Source organism: Oryza sativa, chromosome 11 (genome assembly GCF_034140825.1).
Source record: "Oryza sativa Japonica Group chromosome 11, ASM3414082v1".
Taxonomy (NCBI): domain Eukaryota; kingdom Viridiplantae; phylum Streptophyta; class Magnoliopsida; order Poales; family Poaceae; genus Oryza; species Oryza sativa.
In genome coordinates this window covers 25,292,910-25,318,162 of record NC_089045.1, presented here as the reverse complement: position 1 = coordinate 25,318,162, position 25,253 = coordinate 25,292,910, and the positions used below count along the sequence as shown (strand labels likewise).

At 43.3% G+C, this 25,253-nt stretch overlaps 3 protein-coding genes and 1 long non-coding RNA gene across 5 annotated transcripts; 3 read left to right on the top strand and 1 right to left on the bottom strand.

Annotated features, from left to right (window-relative positions):
- The first annotated feature begins 3,620 nt into the window (after positions 1-3,620).
- On the top strand, positions 3,621-4,376 carry LOC136353850 (uncharacterized). The gene is made up of 3 exons (XM_066305143.1): positions 3,621-3,712; positions 3,782-4,155; positions 4,243-4,376. The coding sequence occupies exons 1-3, from the start codon at positions 3,644-3,646 to the stop codon at positions 4,286-4,288; spliced, it is 489 nt and encodes a 162-aa protein (XP_066161240.1). The 5' UTR covers positions 3,621-3,643; the 3' UTR covers positions 4,289-4,376.
- An 874-nt stretch (positions 4,377-5,250) lies between these two features.
- Positions 5,251-7,098, top strand: LOC112936136 (disease resistance protein PIK6-NP). Its single transcript, XM_026021699.1, has 3 exons — positions 5,251-5,265; positions 5,413-5,635; positions 6,341-7,098. Exons 1-3 carry the CDS (start codon positions 5,251-5,253, stop codon positions 7,096-7,098), a joined length of 996 nt encoding a protein of 331 aa, XP_025877484.1.
- Positions 7,099-9,913: 2,815 nt separating this feature from the next.
- LOC4350881 (acyl-coenzyme A oxidase 2, peroxisomal) lies at positions 9,914-14,036 on the top strand. Its single transcript, XM_015761002.3, has 7 exons — positions 9,914-10,451; positions 11,353-11,468; positions 11,769-12,652; positions 12,860-13,039; positions 13,116-13,282; positions 13,413-13,536; positions 13,630-14,036. Exons 1-7 carry the CDS (start codon positions 9,979-9,981, stop codon positions 13,783-13,785), a joined length of 2,100 nt encoding a protein of 699 aa, XP_015616488.1. The 5' UTR covers positions 9,914-9,978; the 3' UTR covers positions 13,786-14,036.
- A 5,639-nt stretch (positions 14,037-19,675) lies between these two features.
- Positions 19,676-21,560, bottom strand: LOC4350880 (uncharacterized). Of its 2 annotated transcripts, XR_010737830.1 has the most exons (3): positions 21,120-21,560; positions 20,801-20,884; positions 19,676-19,849 (listed from the first exon to the last, which is right to left on the bottom strand). It is a non-coding gene; the product is annotated as an uncharacterized lncRNA (long non-coding RNA). The 2 variants fall into 2 exon arrangements; XR_010737829.1 differs by lacking the exon at positions 19,676-19,849 and having other exon boundaries at positions 20,787-20,884.
- Positions 21,561-25,253: the final 3,693 nt, after the last annotated feature.

Sequence of the window (25,253 nt, the reverse complement as noted above, 5' to 3'; positions counted from 1 at the left end):
CCTTTGGGCCGCCGGCTCAGCTCCTCCCCTCCCTCTCCCTCTAGTCCTCTTTTCCTCCCCCAACCGGTCTCCCCTCTTCCTCTGGCTGACAGGTGGGACCCGCGGCCCCACCTGTCATCTCCTACCTCTAGCTCCATCCCCAACCGCCGCCATGGCCGCCAAATCCTCCCACGTCGCCGCCTCTCCCGCGGGACTCCCTCTCCTGCGCGTGCGTGGACGCGGTCATCGCCACGTCGCCGCCTCCCGCACCTCTCTCTCCTCCCACGTCGCCGGCCAGTTTCCACCCCTCTCGGGCTCGATCCCGCCTCCCCTCCCCTATAAAGAGCATCCCCGGGGCTTCCTCTCCCGTTTCCCCCTCCTCCCCGAGCCCGCGGCGCCTTTTCCCGCTCTCCCCGCGCGCGTCCCAGCTCCGCCGCTCCTCGGCGAACTCCAGCCGCGCCGCGCCGCCGCTCTCGTTCACCCCGCACTGCGCCGTCGCCCTCCCCGGCATCGCAGCCGCCGTGCGCACCCCGTCCACCGCTCCATTTCCCCTCTCCACCTTCGAAGCGCCGCAGCCACGCGCACCACCTCTTTCCGCCGCCGCCGCCGGCTCCAGCCGCCTCTTCTCGCAGCTTCAGCCACCGCCGTGCCGTGCCGTCGCCACCGTCGGCATCGCCGCGCCGAGCTCCACCCCGTCCTACACCTCTTTTCCCTAAATCTCCCACCAAAATTCCACCTCCGCTGTCCACCCGAGCCACCTCAACTATACCGCCTCCAGCCGCCGCCTCTCACCGCTCTAGCCGTCGTCGCGCAGCGTCGCCGCGCTCCACCGCACCCTGGCTGCCACTCCACTCCGTCCAGAACCCCACGGGAGCCGCTTTTCCAAAGTCAAGGTCAGCTCCACTCCGTATCGCCGCCGTCGGCCGTCGTTTTTGGTCGCTCCGTGCCGGCTCTTCCCTCCCTAACCGCTCCAATATCTTCCCCAGGTCTTGCCGGCCCTCGGCCGCGGCTCCGTTGTGGCCGGGCGTCGTCGGAACGCTGTTCCCGTCGCCTCCCATCCCGGCCGCCGCCATCCTTTCCGCCGCCGGTCGTCGCCGAGGCCGCCCGCGCCGTCTTCCCGAGAAGGCGTCGCCGCCGCCCGTTGTCGTCGTCGTCCTTCCCGCGTCGGTGAGCATCTCCCTCCTCCTCCCCTCCCTTTCTTTTTCTCTCTTTGCCCGCCGGCCGCCGCATGCGTGTCGCCGTCGCGCCGCGCCGCGCCGCCGCCGGTGTCGCCGCCAGTGGCCGTCCGGCCACGCGCCGCCGTCTGGTCGGGTTGGTCGGCGAGCCAACCCACCCCTCCGCCTTGCACCTCTACCGTGGACTCGGTCCACGGTGGGCTAGATCCTTTTGCCCACTGACGCGTGGGGCCCGCTCATTTGGTGGACCCGGTCCAAGCCCGCACCTCCTTGACGCGCTGACGTGTTGGGCCCACCTGTCGGCGCCGGCGCCCCTTGCTGACGTCAGCGAGTGCCATTTCCCTTGAGAAAATAAATAATAATTGCGCAATAAATCGAGTTTAATTCTAGAAATTCATTTAAATGGCTCAAAATTTCTAAAATCCATATCTAATTCATTCGAACTCCGAATTGAGCCATTCAACTTGCAAAATTCATCTAAAATTGAGCTCTACATGTTTGTTTAGTTTTTATGTACTGTTTCCTTGGTTTTTATTAGAGTTTTTCCTCGTTTTGCGTGCCAGCGTGTAGTTTCCGTCGTTTCGGAAGTCCGCGGTCGCGAGGAAAAAAGTTCGGAAGATCAAAGTGAAGAAGCAAGGCAAGTCACACATTCCCCTTGAGCATGTTGATCCCAATTTACAAATGTTTTACTGTTTGCAAACAAATATGCATGTTTTGCTAATTACATGGGGTCAGGGTTTTACCTATCTGCTCGCTTGTGCCATGTTTACTTGATATCTGTTCTTTGTCAACCTTGGGTAATGAATCGACTAGCTCATGTTACTTATGTGACCTAGCTAGAACTATATGCTTAGCCATGCTTAATTACCACTAGCTCAGTTGATGGGATAATTGCAGTATTAGACCTTTTTAGTATCAGAGTGAGCTGCGTGCTCGAGACACCTGGCCATGCTTCATGGTCGTAATTATCCAACTAAAATGCGACTGAATGGTGGGCTGTGGGTGCATGGTTTTGCTGGTCGCACCCATGGCAGTTAAGGACCGGTTCGCGGGATGCCCTGGAAGAACTTATCGTACTTACCACAAGCCAGCGTGGGCAACGGCTGGGCTTGTAGTGTAGCTTTTCTCTAGCCGACGTACCCAGGCGAGGGTGGGCGTGATGGAGTTGGGTCGGCCGGGGTGTCCGGTTGATCGGCTTCCGGATTCACCGCGGCACGAAAGGGGGGCTGCCCGTTGCCTGCTGGGGACGGGGGCGAACCCTAAGGTGTGGTGCGATCGGTTAGAGGGGGTTATGCGAAGGGTCCTGTCACGGCCTCTTTCCGGTATGTCGTGGTGGCATGTCGGCGCACGGAAACGTGTCGTGGGGCTGTGTCTTGTGGGTACAGTTGTACACCTCTGATCAGAGTAAAACTATTCGAATAGCCGTGCCCGCGGTTATGGGCGGTCGACCAGATTCACTGTGATTAGTCCCACCTTAATAAATCGACCCAATGCACTGTAGTACAGGTGGGTTGGTTGGGCCTGTTCAACGTGGTGTAGCGTTGATCAGTGGAGATTTTAATGTTACTTTAATTACTCAACAGTTTTACTGTTTGCTAAATAAAACGTTTTACAACCGCCTTTATGCAAATAGCCACAAACCGTCCTTGTGTTCCCCTTGCACGTCTGCATCGTTGGTGTGGCTTGCTGAGTACGGTGGTTGTACTCAGTCTTGCTATTATTCCCCCTTTTCAGAAGTGTAGTGCTTCTGAGCTGAAGACGAAGTTAGAGGACCAAGGCTCGGACCCCAGTTGAGTTTTGCCTGTGGAGTGGAGCTGAAGCCCCGCTAGGATCGCCTTTTTTCCGCTGCTGCTGTTTTCGTTTCGGTGCGAGGACTAAGTGCCTCTTTAAGTATTTTACGCTTTATTTACGTTTGGAACTGTATATTACTTGTCGTTTTGTGTACCCTGGCTGGTCCTGGACAGGGATTTAATACACAAAATAGTCTGGAAATTTGGGCTAAATTTCTGGGCGTGACAAGGGCTGCCGGGTTGCTCGGGGTGGCCTTGGTCGTGAGCAGAGGAATGCCAGTGTTCAACGCTCCTGCGTTGACAGCACTTGTGGACAGATGGAGGCCTGAGACACACAGCTTCCACCTCCCCAGTGGTGAGATGACCATCACTCTACAGGATGTGGCTATGATCTTGGCCCTCCCATTACGGGGGCATGCTGTGACGGGCAGGACAGAGACTCCTGGATGGCATGCACAAGTGCAGCAGCTGTTTGGCATTCCACTGAACATTGAGCAGGGGCAAGGGGGGAAGAAGAAGCAGAATGGAATCCCTATGATGTCCGGACTAGAGTTGGATATCAAATGGAGCACGCCCCACTTAGAGACAGAGTCGTAAGTTTTCTTGCATTTGTCAAAGTTACTTCCATTTGCACCCTAGACCCTAACATATATCTTTTAACGCTTTCAGTCGAGAGAGCTCCTTAGGAGTGTGAATGAAATGGGGCATGCCCTCCAAGCTCCGAGGGGTGGTGAGGACACGGAGAACACGCTCCGCAATGTTTTAGAGGTAAAATTTATTTAGCACTTTGCATTACTTGAGTTATGCCTAACAAACTTCTTTTTTTTTGAAATGCAGAAAGTTCGTCAAAGGTGCCGGAAACTTGTAGCAAGATTAGGTTGCAGGTCGGTTGGATTGGACGACGTGTACCAACCGGGGAGACTACCACCACCACTACCTCAATCCGCGCGTTCAAGTACTGCTCGACACTCCATCAGGATAGAAGAGCGTGAAGGAGTTGGTGGCTCGTCGTCGTCACGCATTAAGCAAGGGAGGGGAAAGGGGAAGGCGCCGGCTCCACCTAGCGACGACGATGACGATGAGGACGAGGAGGATGAGGACTATGTCACACCAGACGCCGAGGAGATAGACATGTCACAGCTTCCCGACGCGCCTCAGGGGACGCAACCCACGCAATACAACTTGCGATCCACTCGGGCAGCGAAAAAGAGGTAAAATGAACTTACCATTCTCAAATGTTATTTGATTTCCCTTATTTTGTTTTTAAAATGTTTTAAACATTGGATTTTCAAATGTAGGTACACTCCGGGCTCGCAAGCAATTCGGCGCCAACGGAAGAAGTAATTTGTATGAAGTTAATCTATTGGTTGGTAGTATGACATATATGGTGCACTATGTGATATAAAATGTGATGGACTATGTGAGGACTATGTGATGGACTTTTGACATTGTTTTTTGTGTGGAATATAGGATGGACTTTTTGCATTGTTTGATGTGTGGGATATGTGATGGACTTTTGGCATTGTTTGATGTGTGGAATATGTGATGGACTATGTGAGGACTATGTGATGGACTTTTGGCATTGTGATTTGTGCAATTGGAATCTGTTTTAGTCTGTACGAATCTGTGAATTGTGATTTGAATTGCGAACTGTGAATTGGTACATTTGTGCAATATGGATCTTCAATTTGCAGGGAGGCAGAGGGCGGCGCCAACCACCCTGGCGCCGAGGTTGGGAAGGGCGGCGCCAGCCAGTGCCGCGAGGCAGAAGGGTTTCGGGCTGGGGGAGGGCGGCGCCAGCTACCCTGGCGCCGTGGTCCATGAGGGCGGCGCCAACCGAGGCCCGGAGGCAGAAGGGCTTCGATGGGGGAGGAGGGGGGCGCCAGCCACCCTGGCGCCGCGGTCGGGGGGGGGGGGGGGGCCAGCCGTTGCCTGGAGGCAGAACAGACTTGGCGAAAATTTGTGGGGGGGGGGGGAGAAAGTTGGTGGGGCCCGCAGAGGAGGGGCGCGCCAGCCAGGCTGGCGCCGTGCTATGAGGGGCGGCGCCACTTTGGCTGGCGCCCCCTTCGGCCTAGTCAGCATCTCCACGATAGCCCTATTGCCACGGTGGCACGGGCACGGCGCCAGTGTGGCTGACGCCGCCATGTTGTGGTACGGCGCCAGCCACTCTGGCGTCCCAAAAAGGACCATTTCCGGTTTAAGTTTTCCCAGGAGTCTATTTGTAAAATAAGTTTTCAAAAAGGACCAAAATGTAAATATTTCAGGAGAATTTCATCACTGTAGTTGGTGGTCACTGGCTCACAGCAATGCCGGGTAACAAGGTTCGACGGTTATCCCTACACAGTAGCAATCCAGAGCATGCGAAGGATGCCATAGAAAGAATGAACTCGTCACATGTACGATCGTTGACAGCATTCGAGAGTTTAGAACAATTTCAGTCTTTTACATTCAAGTTTGGGATACTGCAGGTGTTGGATCTTGAAGGTTGCAAGGGCTTGACTACCAGCCATCTGGACAAAATATGCAAGATGTTTCATTTGAAGTTCTTGAGCCTGCGCAAGGCACACGTCAAGAAGCTCCCGTCAGACATTGGAAAGCTGCAGTATTTGGAAACGTTGGACATAAGGGAGACCAATGTGCAGGAGCTGCCACCATCAGTTGCAGATCTCAAACAAATGGCACATCTACTTGGTGGGAATTAGAGATGGCAACGGGTGCATACCCATCGGGTTCTCTTGCCCCATACCCACACCCACGATGTCTAAATACTCCCACTTAAATACCCACACCAATCGCGGGTACAAAATTGTCCCCATACCCACACCCATGCGGGTAACGGGTTTCCAACGGGTACCCATACCCATATAATTGACTTGTAATATTTATAGTTTTGTACTATAATTAGCCATATTAGAGTTGTAAACCATCAATATTTTCTCTAGCAACAATGCTATTAATATTAGTGTTCAAAGGTGAGTAAAAAAATTATACAACCACATTACATAATCAAGAAATCAAATAATAATTTCATATAACTAGACTAAGCAATGCTTTAAGATGTGAAATGAGTTTTATGCTATGATTTAGTAGTCGTTGAGAGTTATAATGCTTATAGTTTTAGACTCAATCAACGGGTTTTTTCTACCCACGGGTTGGTGGGTATGGGTGGGTAAAGAACGGACCCATACTCACGTACCTAATGGGTAAGAGTTTTTGCCCGTTAGTAAACCCATGGGTATAAGAGTTAGAACACGATTGGCTCCTAATAGAGTAAAAACCCGTCGGGTCTCGGGTTATGGGTACCCATTGCCATCTCTAGTGGGAATAAGACCACCCGTCTCGGTTTGAGATTCACTGAAGCGATCTCGAGGATGATAGCGCTACAAACACTGTCAGGGATTGGGATCTGCAAGAGCTCAGCTGGAGCACTTGCAGACATGCACAATCTCACCAAGCTGAAGAAGCTCAGCATCTATAACGTCAAAGACTTCGACAGCAAGAACCTGAGTCATGAATTGCTGTCTGCCATCGAGTACCTAACTGGCTGTTCGCTCAAGTCTCTTGCAATTGATGATGGTTTCACCGGATTTCTTAATCTGATGGATTCTCTATCCACTCCAAAATACATCCACACACTCGAGCTTTCAGGCGAACTACCCAGAGTGCCTAAATGGATCAGTGAGCTACAAAACCTGGAGAAATTGACTTTATCATTGACATCACTGAGCACAGATGCTTTGTTTATCATTGCCCAACTTCCCGTGCTCTTCTCCCTTGCGTTTTCGGTCAGTGCAGCAAGCCAGGACCACGGTGTCATGGAGATCCTGACGAAGAACACGATGAATTCAGGGGGGAAAATCCTCATCCCTTCTGACGGATTTCACAGCCTCCAGCTGCTCCGTTTCTCGGCACCGTTACTGCCACTGCTAAGCTTCCTTGATGGCGCGATGCCGAAGCTACAGAGGCTGGAGCTGCGGTTTAGGATCTTGGAAGGTGCTCATGGTGTGGAAAACCTAGCTAGCCTCCAGCAGGTGCTTCTTAGAGTTAGCCAGCAAGCTCCTGAAACTACCAAGGTGCAGGTGTCTGATATCAGAAGTTCAGTCAGCTTGCATCCCAACAGACCTACGGTGGTAGTTGATGAATACTACGGGTGATCAATTATCCCCTTCTTATTCTTGCAGATTGCAGTGTTGTTTGAACATGTCATTTTTACTGTGCCTGAATCATCAAAATAAATAACAATCCTACTGGTACGGGTTTTCTCCTTTTTCTAGTTTATTTTTTGAGCTATCTCATGCTGTGACGCGTATTTCTAGATGTCTTTGACTACTACTAGCATCGACATGGGAGACCTGGAATACGCGGTACTTCGATAATGACCTGGAATACGCGGTACTTCGATAATGGTTGTGTTTAGATCCAAACTTTAGATCCAAACTTTGGATCCAAACTTTCAACTTTTTTCATCACAGTAACCTGTTATACATACATAATTTTTCAGTCACATCGTACCAATTTCAACCCAAATTTCCAACTTTGGAAGGAACTAAACACAGCCAATATCTCTGTTGGAGCTTGTGCAATAAGTTAATACTCCTTCCGTTCCATTTTGAGTACAGCCATGATTTTCTGTGTATAACTTTAACCGTCTGTCTTATTTAATTTTTTTAAAAAAATAATTAAAAACACAAAGTATTATTCATTTTTTTATCATCTCATAACAATAAAAATACTAATTATAAAAAAAATTCAAATAAGACGGACGGTCAAAGTTTTGCGCAGAAACTTATGGTTGCACTTAAAATTAGAGAGAGGGAGTAGTATTAGAGCAGATACAATAGCAAACTATAATCTAGCTATAAACACATTTTGAGAAGATAAAAGAGGAGAGAGAAGAGTAGCGGGCTATAGATTTGTAGCCAGCTGCAGCACAGGCTCTAAGATGCATGTATGTATGATAAGTGAGACCATGTATTAATTGTGTACTATATACTCTCTTCGTTTCAAAATGTTTAACACCGTTGACTTTTTAGTACGTGTTTGACCATTCGTCTTATTCAAAAAATTTAAGTAATTATTTATTCTTTTCATATCATTTGATTCATTATTAAATATATTTTCATGCACACATATAGTTTTACATATTTCATAAAATTTTTTGAATAAGACGAACGGTTAAACATGTGCTAAAAAGTCAACGGTGTCAAACATTTTAAAATGGAGGGAGTATTATAGATAACTATTGTATGAATTATCTATTAAATTGACTAGTATTAAATTGACTAGTAGTTGACTTGTTCTTAGTACTACTAGAACTAGAACTAGTCACTTGAGCTGGTTTTGGGGTCAAGTGCAAATTGTCGGATAAAAAAAGGGAGAACATTTTCATTATCCAACAGCGTATCCCCCCTTCAATTTAGCTTGGTTATGCTCTGCACTCTGCACTCCAAATTGTTGCTCTTTTGGTCTTCTCCTTAATACAAAAGATATTCGTGTTTTTCTGTATTCACAAGAAATAATTTTTACCGTTCTGTCACAGTTTACATTTTAAATTGCCACACGGCTTCGACCATCACAGAGGAAACATGTAAATATGTTTTGGCCTGCAGATCTTGGTGTTTAGTAACTAGTAGTCCTCGTTGGATTGAATTTTGGGAACAGCTATGTAGTCTATTGGTATATATCCCAGGTTCTGAATCGACGTTTCACGAAGAGACTTGTGAACTGCCAGTGTAGTGTAGAGTGATTTTTTCGAAAAAAAAAAACTCTCAATTCCTTTTTACTTGTTATCGTTGACTCGTACTATCACTAATAATTCTTAAGATCTTTCAATAAAGATGGCATCTCATGGTCGCGCGAACGCGCAACTCCGAGTGGCTAAGTACATATGGAACAAATTCACCAAACGTCCCTCAACTTTAGATCGAGTTTGTATGACATCTCTAATCTCTAATACCAAAAATCTTTACCCCTAAACTATACAAAACCGTGCATAAAGGAACACTTTACACTATACCCATATACTAGATTCCCAGTTAATCATAGAAATCTTCTTGTTCTTTCGTTCAAGGAAAACAATCTCCTTATTATCTCAGAATAAAATAATAATAAGACGATTTCTTCTCATATATATATGATTTGCATCTGTGATCATATTAGGTTGTGTTTAGATTGGTCCAAAGTTTGAAATTTGGTTGAAATTGGAGACGATATGACTGAAAAGTTGTGTGCGTATAAAAGGTTTGATGTGATGGATAGTTAGAAGTTTGAAAAAAAAAACTTTAGAACTAAACACACCATGAGGGAAATCAAATCAAATACTACGTACTGTATTTCGTTTATTTAAAGATTAGAGACATTGCTTCGTTGGACTAAAAAAATCATGAGAGATCGATTGCTTCATTAGCTCAAAGTTTCAAACCCACACGAAAAAACTCCCAAAGTAAATAAAAAAACGAATAAAGAAAAAAACCGACACGAACGGATTCCACGTCACAATCCTCATCCAATCCTCTCACATCGTAAAGCGTGCGATAGAAAGTCCGCGGATCGACACGTCATCATGACGAGCAAACGAAGCTCGACACGCACCGTTTATCTCTCCCATCCTTTCCTATTAACCCAATGACATGTGGGACCAGAAAATGCAAAGGAGGTTGTGGCCCCACCTGTCAGTGAGATAGTGGGTCACGAGAAGGTAGTTAGTCAAAGAAAGGTAAGCCTTATCTACACATCACCATCTGCTTGTTGCCACGTCACCCCATATCTCCTCTCGCTTCCTTGCCTTCGCTGTCTTAACAGTACCAAAATTACCAAAAAAACGCCCACAGATTTCTTCATTATTACACAGATTTCCTCAGAATTCGGAGGTTAGGGGCATATATGAAAATATTAGTTTTGTTAGGGGTCAATCTGTGAGAGAGGTCAACCTTTTGTGCCCATAAAAAAGCAACGTCCTAACGTAACGGCAACGACCACCGCTTCGCTTTCCGTCGCGCGCGCGTTTCGTCGAACACCACGCCGGCGACCACGACATGGCCACCGCCGCCTCCCGCTCCGGCCGCCGACGCGGCGGCGGAGACGACGAAGACGACCGGACGGCGGCGATGCGACGGCTGCGCGTGCTGTCCCTCCACCTGCAGGATCCGTCCCCCTCGTCGGAGGCGGGGCTGGCGCCCGCGGCGTGCGCGGCGGCGGGGAGGCGGCGGGCGACGGGGGGAGCGGACGCGGCGGCGGCGCTGGCGGCGTACCTGAGGGGGAGGCACCGGGACACGCAGGCGCGGGTGTTCGAGTTCTTCCTCTCGCGGCCCGACCTCCAGACGCCCGTCGAGATGTCCACCGCCGCGCACCGGGAGCTCTGCTTCCGGCAGCTGTGCGCGCTGGTGCGGGAGGCCGGGGTGCGCCCGCTCAGCCTCATGGCGAACGACCCCGCCGAGTACTTCGCCGTCATGGAGGCCGCCGGCGGCGCCGACATCTCCCTCGGCGTCAAGCTCGGCGTCCAGTACAGGTAAAGGATTACAAATTGAGTAATACTAAATAATTAGTAATTGACTAGTTCCTGTCGGTGCTGAATGTTCTGCACGTCTCATGGTTTCTCTTCAAATTTTTTTCACGCTCAACTGCAATTTGTTATACACTTATACTAATTGTTAAACTCAATCAAATGTATGCTTCCTCGAAGAGTTCGTGTGTTCCAATCCAATGGGAACTCAATAAATCTAAAAAAAATTGGTAATAGTTAGCTGGTTACTGGTAGTCTGGTAGTGATCTTCTTTCCTTCTTCTTCTTCTTTTTTTTTTTACCGAGATGAATAATTGAGGAAAACAAAGCGACCATGCGATGTAATCATGTAATACATGCTAATTGTGTTTTCACCTTCGCAATAATTAAAGCATTATTGCTGTGATTGCGAAAGGGGGGCTTGTACCTATCGATAGCTCAACGAGATACAGTACTGCTGCTGTTGGCTGTTGGCAACAATATGCCAATATTGCATTTGCACTCTTCCACGAGGGCAACTATTGTTAGTTGGGTTGTTAGTTATAAGGGCTATGAAAAGCAACAGTTCATTTATAATACGAAATTTTTTGTTTCTCTTTTGTAATGGTTTGATATTAAATGATGGTCGTCTTTTGCAACCGTCGAGTGTCAGCCTGCTTACTTGCTATGATAAAGAGAGCTAATTAATTCTTGATTTTGATGGCTCAATCAAGCATCAAAACGTGCTTGAGCTTGCTTTTGGAAAGCATTTTTGTTGGTTATTAGTTTTTAGGCCATTTTATTTACAGGATGAATGATAGCATGCCAAGCTCCAAAAATGCAGATGATCTTTTACCCTTTTTTTAACAAAGTTATTTTTTAGGAGCTTTGCATTGGAAATTCACTACATGACCTGCTTGTTAATGCAGCCTTTGGGGAGGTTCTATAATAAATCTGGGAACCAAAAAGCACAGAGATAGGTTCTTTGACGGAATCGACAATTTGGATTATCCTGGCTGTTTTGCTATGACAGAGCTGCACCATGGTTAGTTCTTACTTCTATTTACTCACTAACTAATCATTATCACTGCTTGGTTGCTTTACACTTTATCAGTCCAAACCTCCTAGTTCAACCTCCATCCCATTACTGTTATGTACCATATTATTTTGGTTCTTCCTTACACAGTCGGATCTGAACCCTGCACCAAACAACACTGTTCTGTTCTCAATAATTTGAGAATGAATATTCATGCCCATGCAGCCTGTTAGCTCCCATCATGATAATAGTTAAGTCCTCCACACGTTACTATTTCATCTTATTTTATTTATTTTCCCTTCTTAACAGGATCTAATGTCCAGGCCCTACAAACTACTGCTACATTCGATCCAGTTACTGATGAGTTCATTATCAATACACCCAATGATGGAGCTATTAAGTGGTGGATTGGTAATGCAGCACTTCATGGAAAATTCGCTACTGTTTTTGCAAGGTTAATTTTGCCCCTCCAAGGAAAAGGTGGGGACCCTGCTGATATGGGCATTCATGCATTCATTGTTCCCATACGGGACCTTGACACCAATGCTGTTCTTCCCGGAATTGAGATCAATGATTGTGGTCACAAGATAGGCCTGAATGGTGTGGACAATGGTGCACTGAGGTTCCGTTCAGTGAGGATACCTCGTGATAATCTTCTGAACCGATTCGGAGACGTGTCACGAGATGGAAAATACACAAGCAGTCTGCCAACAATTAACAAAAGATTTGCAGCAACCCTTGGTGAGCTTGTTGGGGGACGCGTTGGTATTGCATATAGTTCTGTAGGTATACTCAAAGTTTCAGTGACCATTGCTGTTAGGTATGCTCTGCTTCGACAGCAATTTGGTCCACCTAAGAAGCCTGAAATCAGTGTGTTGGACTACCAATCTCACCAGCATAAGCTAATGCCCATGTTGGCATCATCATACGCATTTCACTTTGCCACACGGTACTTGGTGGATAAATACTCAGAAATGAAGAAAACCAATGATGAGGATGTTATGGCTGATGTGCATGTTCTTTCATCTGGATTGAAAGCCTACATAACTTCATATACAGCCAAATCCATTAGCGTATGCCGAGAATCATGTGGTGGCCATGGGTATGCTGCTGTAAATCGTTTTGGTGCTTTGCGCAATGATCATGATATATTTCAGACATTTGAAGGAGATAATACAGTTCTTCTTCAGCAGGTACCAATCAGCCTCCTTTGTTAACAACTAAGTTGACTTAAACACTCAGCCTGACCTATGTAATAATATTTTACTTGCAGGATTTTAACTGCAGTAGTAATATATTAATTCAAGCACACATACATATTTTGTTTTGGTGGGGGGGGGGGGGGTTGGTTAAAGGCTACTTATCCTTCAAATAATGTGCCTCATATCACGCTGTTGCAGGTTGCTGGAGATCTCCTGAAGCAATACCAGGAAAAATTTAAGGGAGGGACACTCTCAGCCACCTGGAACTACTTGAGGGACTCCATGGGCACCTACCTGTCCCAGCCGAATCCTGTCACTTCTCGATGGGAAGGGGAAGACCATCTACGGGATCCCAACTTTCAGCTGGATGCATTCAGAGTAAGTCATATCTGCGTAATGATCTCATTACAGAATGTATAAATTCATATACTGATTCGATAGATTTTCTTCGCAGTACCGAACATCTCGATTACTGCACAGCGTTGCCGCTCGACTCCAGAAGCATAGCAAGACGCTTGGAGGATTTGGTGCATGGAATAGATGTTTAAACCATCTGCTCACACTTGCGGAATCACACATTGAGTCTGTCATTCTTGCGAAGTTTATAGAAGCGGTCAAAAGGTAAATTCTTCGGTTGCATCCGCATTTCTATATTTCCCCACTTGCACTGTTCTACCATCTTGCTTGCTTATGTTACACTGTCTATGAACCACATCAAATGAGGTGATGTAATCATGGTGCATATATGCAGATGCCCGGATGAAAAAACACGGGAATTGTTGAAATTGGTGTGCGACCTTTACGCGCTTGATAGGATCTGGAAAGATATAGGAACCTATCGGAATGTGGACTATGTTGCCCCAAACAAAGCCAAGGTTTGCTTTTGCTTGTCACTTTCATACTGCATTATCTTCTCTATCTCACACTGGAACCAAATCTAATACAAGTCGCCTCCAATATGCTTGCAGGCTATCCATAAACTAGCTGACTACCTCAGTTACCAAGTGAGGCTTGTCGCTCAGGAACTCGTCGATGCATTTGATCTTCCAGATCTCATCATTCGTGCCCCAATCGGCATGCAGTCTGAGGCATATGCTCAGTATACTCAGCATGTTGGTTTTTAAGTTTTAACAATATATACTTATTATACTTTCCAATGGCCAAATATATATAGCTAAACTTTATGTTATAGCAAATGACATCAAGTCACCATGAAATATACGAGTGTAGTGAATAATAGATGGTAAAATAATGTATTTTTAGACTGTGGTCTCATTGTGAATAAGTTTTGTCATACTTTACTTTGGCATAATTGCTACGAGCCAAATGCTTGAATTGTAAAGGTAAAAATTCTATTGATGAATATTTTGCTGCATATTATTATCTTTTAATACAATGTGCTGGTAGTTTGCGCCATAATAATTTCTGTGACAGTTTTATCACTGAAGATAATCATGCTTCTTTCACCATGCAAAACTCTGCCAGCAATTTTTGCAAAACTAAAATGAGACCAGATGCATCTTCCTAATGAACACTTTGTTCTGATGCTTTGGCAAATATAACACCGAATGTTATGGATTGGCTAGGGTAAGGGTTCGAAGACTGGGGGATAGGGCACTCGCCTTCTAATAGTAGCGGCAAGGGTTCTCCATGCTGAGCTAAATGAGGCTCTGAGACTTATTACTAACTTTAGAGATTCATTAATTGATCGATAATAGAGATAGGGTCCCTTTATGTATAGGGAGGATAGGCTTGGCATCCAAGTAACTAATCTCTACTATTATATAAACCAATCCAATCTCTAATATTATTAGTTACTTGGATGTCAAGCCGGTCCTCCCTATATATATAAAGAGACCCCATGTACTATATTATCAATCAATCAATGAATCTCTGAAGTTAGCCATGAGCCTCGGAGCCTCTATTAGAGGGAGAGTGCTCTATTCTCCGGTTTTCCGGACCGTTACCCTAGCCAATCTATAATACCGAAGCATATTTTGCAACAATAATCCTTAACCCAATACCTATTACAACCTCACAATTAACGTACGAAAATACTCTCGGATGTTCAACTAGAATACTAGGAGTATAATCATAGGGTGAAAATTGTAGATCAGGATCATCATCGGACTAAACAGGATGGGCATTCGATCGACCCGTCTGGTAGTCATGATGAGACATCTCGTAATTCTGCTTGAGCTCCTCGTAGTGCTTCAAGTGAAGGCCTTTGAGAACTTCGTCAGACGATCCAGAAGACCAGAAGTCCAGAACCGTGGTCAGCTTCGACTGCAACCCTTTCACTGCCTGTACGCTTCCACTCACCTCCTGCTCATTGTTCTCCCCGCATCCCGTGATACCGTTTCCGTCTTTCCGATTATTTTGCTCTGAATGTAAAATTCAGGTTTTCTAATCTATTCACTAAATATTTAAATTTATAAATCTCTACTACTTAAAAAATAAGAGGTGCTTCCATCGTCCGTCAAAAAAACCGTGTAAAAAAAACCGGGCAGAAAAAACCAGGTTTGTCCGATAAAAAAACCGGAACGGAAAAAGAAGTCCGATCCAGAAAAAAAAAAGGGGCGAAAAAAACCAAAAGGCAAAACGGACGGAGTCCGATCCAGGAAAAAAAAGGCAAAAAAAAACCAAAAAAAAACCGGACAGAGTCCGATCCAAAAAAAAGCCGAAAAAAACCGAAAAAACAAGGGACGGAAAAAGCCATGTTTGTCTGATAAAAAAACAAAAAAAATAAGTCTGACTCCTATATCCTTAACAGTAAAAAAAAAAGTTTGACTCCTATATCAACCAAAAAAAAAAGTCTAACTCAGATTGGTGAAAAAAATTGATGTGTCGGATTGAAGATCTGTTTGCAAAAACGGAATCTACATGTCGAGAGCATTCCATTTTTATATGATTTTAATTTTTGGATTTGTAATTTTATATTTGAGTCCCTGTAATTTTTATATTTGCATTTGAGTCCCTATAATTTTGCAACAAGCTACTTGAGGTTGTTTTTGTTAAAAAAAATAAAAGAGAAAGAGAACAAAGGCAGAAAGGTGCATAAAAAGAAAAAGAAAAGCCAAAAAAAAGTCTGACTCAGATTGGTGAAAAAAATTGATGTGCCGGATTGAAGATCGGTTTGCAAAAACGGAATCTACATGTCTGAGAGCATTTCATTTTTATATGATTTTAATTTTTAGATTTGTACTTTTATATTTGAGTCCCTGTATTTTTTATATCTGTCATATATTCTCCTGTATTAGAAAAAAAAGCAAAAAAGAACCTTCGAAAAAAACAAGGAAAAAAACGTGCGAGAAAACAAGAAAAAACACACGAGAAAAGAAAAGCAAAAAAAGGAGAAAAATATGGTTTTCTTCGTAAGTGAAAAAAGCGAAAAAAAAACATGGTAGGAGAAAACTGTTAGAAAGAAATGCGCCTTTTCAGAAAATGGTTTGAGAAAATCGCGCAAGAAAAAAAACACTGTTTATAAAAAAACAAGCCGCTCATTAAAATAGAAACATTGTCATTGACATGATTATGCATGAAAAACGTATATTATTATTAGAATTTTTTTACCCGTTGCAACGCACGGGCATTTTTGCTAGTATAGAAAAAATTATGACCATACCGATACCATTTTCATAAAACAATGAAGAAAATAATACTGTTTTTGATCATTTCTAACCGTTTTCGTCCCTAGCTTAGTGACCAAGATTTGGCTATATATGCTCATTTCATGATTTTATCATTATCACTGCACCCAATCCATATTATTTCCATTACTATAGGAAATATGATTATGGGAAAAAGAAGAAACTGAAAAAATGGGTAAAGCAGATCAACCGAACCTACAGGGATCTGCTAATTAATTGGCGCACGCGCCCTCCACTGTGCCACGTGTCTTTTATTTTTCACGATTTTATTTCAGCGCGATTTTTTTCCTTTTTTGGTGCGATTTTTTTTTCACTATTTTGACGTTCCTCCCCTCGGCGCATTTTCCATATTGATCGCATTCTTTTCGATTTTTTAAAATCTGAATTGAAAGTTTTCAAATCTCGAGCTGAAAGTTTTCAAACATGGACTTGAAAGTTTTCAATCTCAAATTGAAAGTTTTCAAATCTCGAGTTAAAAATTTTCAAATCTGAGTTGAAAGTTTTCAAAATTTGTCTTACAAATTTAAATTTTGAGTTGAAAATTTTCAAAATTTGACTTAAAAGTTTAAATCTGAAGTGAAAGTTCAAATTTTGAGTTGAAAATATAAAAAATTGTGTTTAGAGTTTCAAATTTTGAGTTAAAAGTTTTAAATTTTACGTGAAAGTTTCTTTCACATATAGATTTCTTTTCAATCTGTTAGTAAAAAAATCTTCCCAAAAAAAATAAAATATTTTCTTAATTATCGTCATTATTCTAAACTAACCGAGTTAGTTACGTTGATTCCTCCGGAATCGCGCGCTGGCGCACGCGTTAGCTTTTCCGGAACCTCGATAGATATAGATTAACCATCAACGACTCTTCATCTTATGTCCATACAATATAGGTTAATCATCAACGACTCCTATTACGTTTCTTGGTTATCAGCCGCGATTTTGAATTAATTCTAAGGTTGTTATCGTATTTTTTTAGCATTGGATTTTAAATAACACAGATATAATTTTTTTTGAATGGTTTATCAAGTATAGGCCAAAAGATCCGCGCCGCTGGATCCGTCGCCCCCATGCCTCCCCTCCGCCAGATCTGCAAGGGGAGGGAGGGGAGGGGCCGGGCGCCGCCATGGTCGCCCACTGACGCCGCTGTCGCTGCCCTTCTCCCCGTCTGCAGCCGAGGGAGAGGAAGGGAGGGGCTGCCGCCGCTGTCGCCGCCCTTCTCCCCGCCTGCAGCCGAGGGAGAGGGAGGGAGGGGCCGCCGCCACTGCTGTCGCTGCCGGCCGGCTGGGAGAGGAGAGGAGAGGAGTGGGAGAGAGGGAGAGAGTGAGGTGGCAGAGAATATCGAGCAGTGGTCGCCCAGTGGGCGCGGAGGGCGAAGGATATCGAGATCTGGCTAGTATTTTCACGTGCGCAGTTAACAGGCCCGCACGTGAAAATAGGTTTATTTTCGCGTGCAGGCCTGTTAAGTGACCCGCACACGAAAATTGATTTTCCTGTGCGGACGATAGACTAGCGCCGGTTTCCCCATTTTTCTGTGCAGTTCCACTTATGGATCGCATGGAAACAAAATTTTGGGGGAGGGGGGCGGGGCGGGGTCCAGAAATATCAATCATGTAGTAGTGAAAGAACATTATGTTTTCCCAAGAACATTATGGTTTCCTCTGGGAAAACATTAGGAGATATGCACTCCTTAGGAGGACACGATCAGTGTATAAAATTGTTTCAAGTGATTTACACATTCGGTTTATGCAGGGAAGAAAAAGTCAACAATCAGAATTGACTGATTCATCGGCTGATAATAGTTTTCAACTGCAAATAAAGGCTGGCACTAATTGAGTTTGTATTTGCTATTCAGCAGCACTTTATCATCTTGATCTTTTTTGCCCTAGAGAAGGCTGCCTCCACTTTTTTTCTTAGCTGCATAGCGTGATTTGCAGTAGTTATCTTCTGTTAGTTTTAGGGCATGTTCAATGGCAGATACGAGTATGATCTTTTAAACAATATAAGATTATTTAGAGACCGTGTCTTTATAATTGTTGAGACGACAAAGGCTCTAATCATTAACTCAAAAAATATTCCTTTTGTTAATATTCTTTCCATCTTTTTACCTTCATGCAACAATATTTCCATATTGTTGTGATTAAGAGTCATTGTTAAGCTGTTGTTATGCATGACAACGATATTTTGTCTCTCCTCTTTCTTTTTCTTCCATGTCAATAAGTATTCCTAATTAGCAACGCTAAAAGACCACTATTGACAACTATTGTACATGCCCTTATGTTGCAGCATAAAAAACAGATAAGTTTATTACATAGATTTGTTAACTATGGTAATTAGGATAGGGATCTCTTGTATGCAGGAAAAGCATGCCCTTGTTGGGTATATAAGGGGGAAGGGCTTATACTGCATATATAATGGGAAAAGTTTATAGAACAAGGCTGCTATTCACATTGGAAATTTGCCCTTTTTTACTTTGGGGTGTTCTTGAAAAATTGATTTGATTATCCTTGAGGGTCGTACAAGATGGATTCAATATTTGGTGCTTGAAGTTGATGCATTTGTTAGTGTTTTTTGAAAGATCTAGATAGCACTTGATCATTATTTCCCTTTTTGGAACCATTATCCTAGGTAAGACTAATTTCATAAAGTATGCTTCCTTGCTGTCAATATTCCAAAAAATGTTCCCCCCGACATGATGCTTGTAGTTTACGGAGATTTCGAAGGTGGTGCAGAATGCTTTTATAAGGAAAATGCATTTAGCATGATGCGCACTCTAAGGAAAAGGCTTGACATGGATAAAATTATGACAAATATTTTCAATATTTTAGGTAATTATTGTCGTGGGTAGGTTTCTGCATCGTCTGACATGAAAGACAGATCAAGGTGTTAACACAGTGAATTGATAGTGTTACCGCTAACATATAGCATTACCCAAATTCATGTAGATGTTAGAATCTAAACATATATGTACTACCAGACTTAGGACCAACCCTGTAGGAGTGAAACCGTCAGAAAAATTGATCTTACCGTCAGAAAATGTATTCCTGTAGGTGCGCCATCAGAAATCGCCGACAGAAAAAAGACCAAGGAGAAATTCAATTTTTCTGTCGGTTTCCCGACAGAAATGATTTTTCTGTCGGGTATTCCTGTCGGTTGGCTCACAGAAAATATCAACTGGCGTCAGGTTTGTGAAATGTTAATTGTGACGTGGACCCGTCAGGAAAAACCATCAATCACCGTCAGAAAAAATGTGTTCCACGCCCAAAAAAAAAAAGAAAAGAAAAGAATATAATACACATGCCAATTTGGATAAATATATGAACATCAATCTCAATTCAAACATCAAAATTCAAGCTTTCAAAGCTTACATGAATAGTCCATCCAAGTTCAGTACCAACAAATTCATTCAAATCAGAGTTAGTAATACATGTACAATGTGTTCAGTTACTCAAGGAAGTTCAATGTGTTCAGTTACAATTGTATTCATCAAATACATGTACAAGGAAATTGTCTTCCAGCAGCAATCCAAGTTCTGTGGTGCTTCAACCTTGGCCATGAAACCAAAAAGGTTTTAAAAAAGAGGTTCAGTTGGCATAATTTTCTTCATCATTACAAAATAAATAACAAGCGAGCAAGATAAATTTATCTGTACAAGCATGAAAAATGAAATACGACACTTGAAATGATAAGTGGACCTCACAATTATTCCAGTAGTACTCTGCCAATTCAGATAAGACATGAATGCTAGGATCAAACTCATTAGATATTGGATGAGAGGCATACCTTGATTTTTCATGTTGTACAACGTTCTACAGATATTTAACTGCGGCATTTAAGCTGCAAGCTAAGGTAAATTATAAATGGTTTGTACATAATAAAATTTTAAAAACAAAGAGACTGAAATTAATTTTGTTTAGATGGCATGTATATATCCAACACATGTATCAGTATGTCTTGCCAAAAGATATACATGGATTTAGACGTGTGAAGTATGTATATGCACTACCAGAGTACAAGAGACTGGAAAGCACTAATGTATTCATACATACAAACAGAGCTAAATAAATGTTTTGTTTGTTCCTGAAACAGAGAAAGCAAAACACTATAGTGTTCATCATTCACACAATCATTACCATGAATGACAAGGCAAAAATAGCATAAGAAAAGCATCTGCATCTGCATTCTAACTAGATTTATTTTTCTAGGGAAGATATTAACCAACATCTAAATTCTAACTAAATGTGACCAATAAAAGCATAGTCTATGATAAGGAGTAAATTCTATATCCAATTCTATAAAAAAAGAATAATATCCAGATATATTATCCTTTAAAATTATCATAAAGCTAGTATCATAATTTTCTAAGCCACTGATAGGTTAATTCCATGTCAAACAAATCACCGTTTCCTAGTTTTGCATGTAGATCTCAACATAAGCTGCTTCAAAACAGCAAAATAAAATGGGGGTATTCTGAGTGAGAAGCCAAAAATAAATTTACCTCACATTAATATTCCTTGGTCTTTCACCCATCCTTCATAGTGTCCTCCCTATGCACTATGCATTTCAGTAGTTAAATACTCTCCTAAAGAGATGGAAAGACATCAACTGGCAGGAAGCTCACGATTCGTAGAAAGAACTAGGTCTAATTTGTTCAGCTAGCATAGAAATTGGGGGATTTGTAGAGTATCCAAAAACACACCAAAAAAAACTTCTTATGCTAAGAGGTCTAACAAGGAAAATAGCAACAGATCTTAGTGATGCACCAACTCAGATCTGGACACAAGGAAAGGCAAGGGCGGCTTTTACTGACCACTAACCTGATTAAAAGAGATGAGGCAGTGACTACCGAGGATCGGGTGGAAGGGGAATAGCTGGCGCCTGCTCTCCCCATGGCAGGTCGACCTCGACGACGCGGGGTGGTGTGAGGGACGGCGGACCGCTTACCTCGAGGCCGGATCTGGAGCTGGTGAAGCTAGGGTCGTGGGATTTGGAGTACCCAAACTCGGGATGGTTGGATCCGCGACCTCCGAGTTCAGGGTGTCCGGATCTGGAGCACCTGAGTCCATGGTGGCTAGGACCGGTCACCGGAAGGGGGAGGGTCGGCGGAGGCTCGTCGTCGACCGGAGATGAGCAGCGACGGATGGCAGATTGACAGGGCCTGTGGATGGCGCAGGGCAGCAACGTGGTTCCCCGTTCATCGGAGGCGCCGACACTAGGACCGGCATCAGGGAGAATAGAGAGAGAGGAAGAGTAGTGGCGGCGAGCCACTGGGAATGAGGGGAAAAAATTTAGGCATTGTTTCGATAACGGGATTGGGAAATGATTTCTCACCCATCAAAAGGTATCTTTAAATCCTAACCATTCATTCTTCCTCTTCCATTTAATCATAACCCTTCATTCATTTTCCAATCCCAATCCTACTCTCCATTTCCCATTATCCAAACACACCCTTAGGGCTTCGGTTGGATGAGCAAGTTTTATACGATGGTTATATGGCCCACCAGTCAGCGCTGATTTTTCTGTGAGTCCTAGCCACAACCGACAGAAATATACCAATTTTTCTGTAGGTATAAGTAAACCTTCACAAAAACTCATTATTTCTGTAGGTCGTCTGCGGGACCGACAAAAAATATCTCAGCCCACAGGCTTGCCCTCAAGTCTGGTAATGGGGTGTCTAAAATCATTAACATATATATGAATGTGGACAATGCTAAAATGACTTATATTACGAAACGGAAGGAGTATTCATTTGTATAATTGTATCTGTTCGCAGTTGTGTTGTCGATACAAGTTCATAAGGTCTATGTATTTGACATGGTTTCGATTACTTGTTTCTTAATTGGATTGGTCATTACCTATCATGTGGTATTAACTTATATGCGACCTTTTAAACCTAAATGAAACTAAAGGTGATCATTTGATCAGCAACAGCTAGCACGTGTTTTTTGGTTGCTTTGATTAAGACATACTGTGTGCGCAAGTGTGGTATTAACTTGTATGCAATCTTTGTAACCTATAAATGAAACAAAAGATGAGCATTTGGTTGACAACAGGTAACATGTGTTTAATGCTTGTTTTGATTAAAGCATGTTTTGTGTGCAGCTGTGTGCGCGGCGTGTCGTCGCGTGTTCGCGTTCATTTCTATTTAACTTACTGTTGTTCTTTCTAACTAACAAACAATTATTCTTACTATCGTTAAAAAAAAGTGCGAGAATGCTCGATGTCAGGCGCCCGGCGCGTGGGGGGAGCGCGGCTCCCCCCGCGCCCCTCCCCCTATGTGCCTATACAGGGCTCACTTACTTCTCTCCCATTTTTTCACAAAAATGTTTCATCTAGTGTATTTACAATGTTTCACTATTTATAAATGTAATGTTGCAGTGAATTAAAATACTCTTTTACAATAAAAACCCACATATTTTAGAAACTCTCTATTAAGGAAATTTGGTTTATTTTTTCCACCAAAAATGTTTCACCCACTATACTCACAATGTTTTATTATGTATAGATCTAATGTTGCAGTGAACGAAACATTCCATTGCAACAAAAAACTCACATATTTTGGAAACCCCCTATTAAGAGAATTTGGTTTATTTTTTTGTTCCACCGAAAAATGTTTCACCCAATGTACTCACAATGTTTCACTATGTATAGATATAATATTGCAGTGAACTGAAACATTCTTTCGCTATTTACTGAAACATTGTTTTTATATAAGGTGAAACAACACCCGATTTAAACGAGTGAAACATTTTCGATCTTAGTGAAACAATTCTGATATACCTAGTGGAACATCGTGCAAACAATTTAAAAATAATACAATAATAAGCTACTGTAAAAAAAAATTTCGTCGGAATACATCCATGTGTGGTCTTGTTTTGAAGATTTAATTGCAACGAGTTTAATGGTGCAATCAGATCATGATTTGGACAAGTAATTTAAGAGAAAAATCAGTTTAAAATAGTTTTGTACGTAAATCGGACGCTGACGTCCCGATTTTTGAAGTTTTCGATCGGACGACCGATCCACAGTCACTCCCAAAAAAGTGTCCTATTTTCCTTTGGAATACCACCTGACTCATCTACTCGATTATATATTGCTGTATTGTAGCATTTCATTTAGTTACTTTTAAAACGTGCACATTAACGGGCGTGGCGTGAAGCCGCGCTTATACTGAACGCTGGAATAAATCTCTCGTTCCCATGCGGTACTGCTAAACCAAATCGCAACAAATCGGGTTCCTAGGTGAGAACGCGATCTACGGATGATTCGGTGGCAGCGGCGATGGCGAGACCAATCGGCGACTCGGCATCCACGGTGTAGTCCATCAGCAAGTCGGAGCTGACGGCGAGATCCTTCGACAACTCGGCGTCGACGGCAGCGATTCGATCGACGTCCACGGGCGCCGTCGCTCGATCGCGATTGATGTCCACGGCCACGTTGCGATCCATCGATCGGCGATCGATCAGGGTCCATGCGTGCGTGGCGCAGCCCATCGGCAAGCCTGAGGCGACGACACGATCCATCGGCTTGATGAAATCATACGGCAACGGCAGCAAGCGGCGCCGGCGACATCACAGCACTGCCTACAGCACCGGCAACGGCAAGTCCCCCTCCGATCGAAGATCACGGCAGACCATCCAACGAATAGCAGGATTTGTCTGGTAGAAACACGCGCTTTTCCATTCGTTGTGATTTCGTTTCAGATTATAGTCATTGGTATGTGTGCGTGTATTGATCTAATTTGCCATCATCTCTTCTTAATTTTACTCCATTATCGTCATAATTGTACTCTATTTAATCTGCTGTTGATTACTGTTACTACGAGATCAACTAATTTCATGTGGAAACAAGAAATTGTTTCAAAAATTCAGTGGGTTACTTCCCGTTTGTTACATTAATTATAGCTACAATAAAGTTGACCCGGTTCTTTACGTAATGAAATCATTTTGTTAGGAGGTGCATATGAGGTTACTAACTTAAAAAACAGTATGTACTTTCAAAAAGTATATATTGCTTCATGGGTAGTATATACTGAAAAAAATGGGTATATACTCCTCCGATGAGGATTGTAGTATATATATACTACTTATAAAAAGAAAATAGCACATACCACTTATGAACTCTAAATGGTATATACCGGCTCTATTTCAGGTCTAGGTATACAACCGGTCTATTTCAGTATGTGGCTTACATAAAAAAATCAATATATCATACCACGTATATGTGCTTTGCTTAAAATTTATTGTTTTGTGTCATGACAAGTACATACTGCTACTAAATAAAAAATATACTTCTACCGAATAAAAAAGGTATATAATGTTCCTCACCAATAAAGGTATATAAAAAAACGTATACCTTCAAAAAAAAAAAGGAAAGATGAACATCTTCAATGCAGTATATACTGCTACTAATTAAAAAAAAAGTATATACTGCTATTAAAGTATGTACTTCAACTAACTAAAAACCGGTATATACTGCTACTTAAAAAAAAGTATGTACTATTACTAACAAAAAAAACAGTATATACTGCTATTAAACTAAAAACAGTATGTACTGCTATCAAACTAAAAAACAGTATGTATTGCTATACTAACTTTAAAAAACAGTACGTGCATACTGCTTCTTACTTAACATGGGCGGAACTGGGCCTAGGGCAGCTTGGGCGCAAGCCCCACTCGTGAAAAAAATTTTAGTGGACTAGTACCTTGACTTTTTTCAGATTTCCCCAAATCCCCAAGGCCCAGCCCCACACATGGCCTGTTTCAGCCCCACATCCCTCAGCCCAATAGCAGCCCATCAGCCCAACCCAATAGATGCACAAACCCTAATCCCACCTCCTCTCTCTCTCGCATCACGCCGTATCCCGCATCACCGAGCGCCGCTTCGCATTCTTTCTCTTCTCTCACGTTCTCAGCTCTCCTCATCTCCTCCCTGTCTCTCACATCACCGAT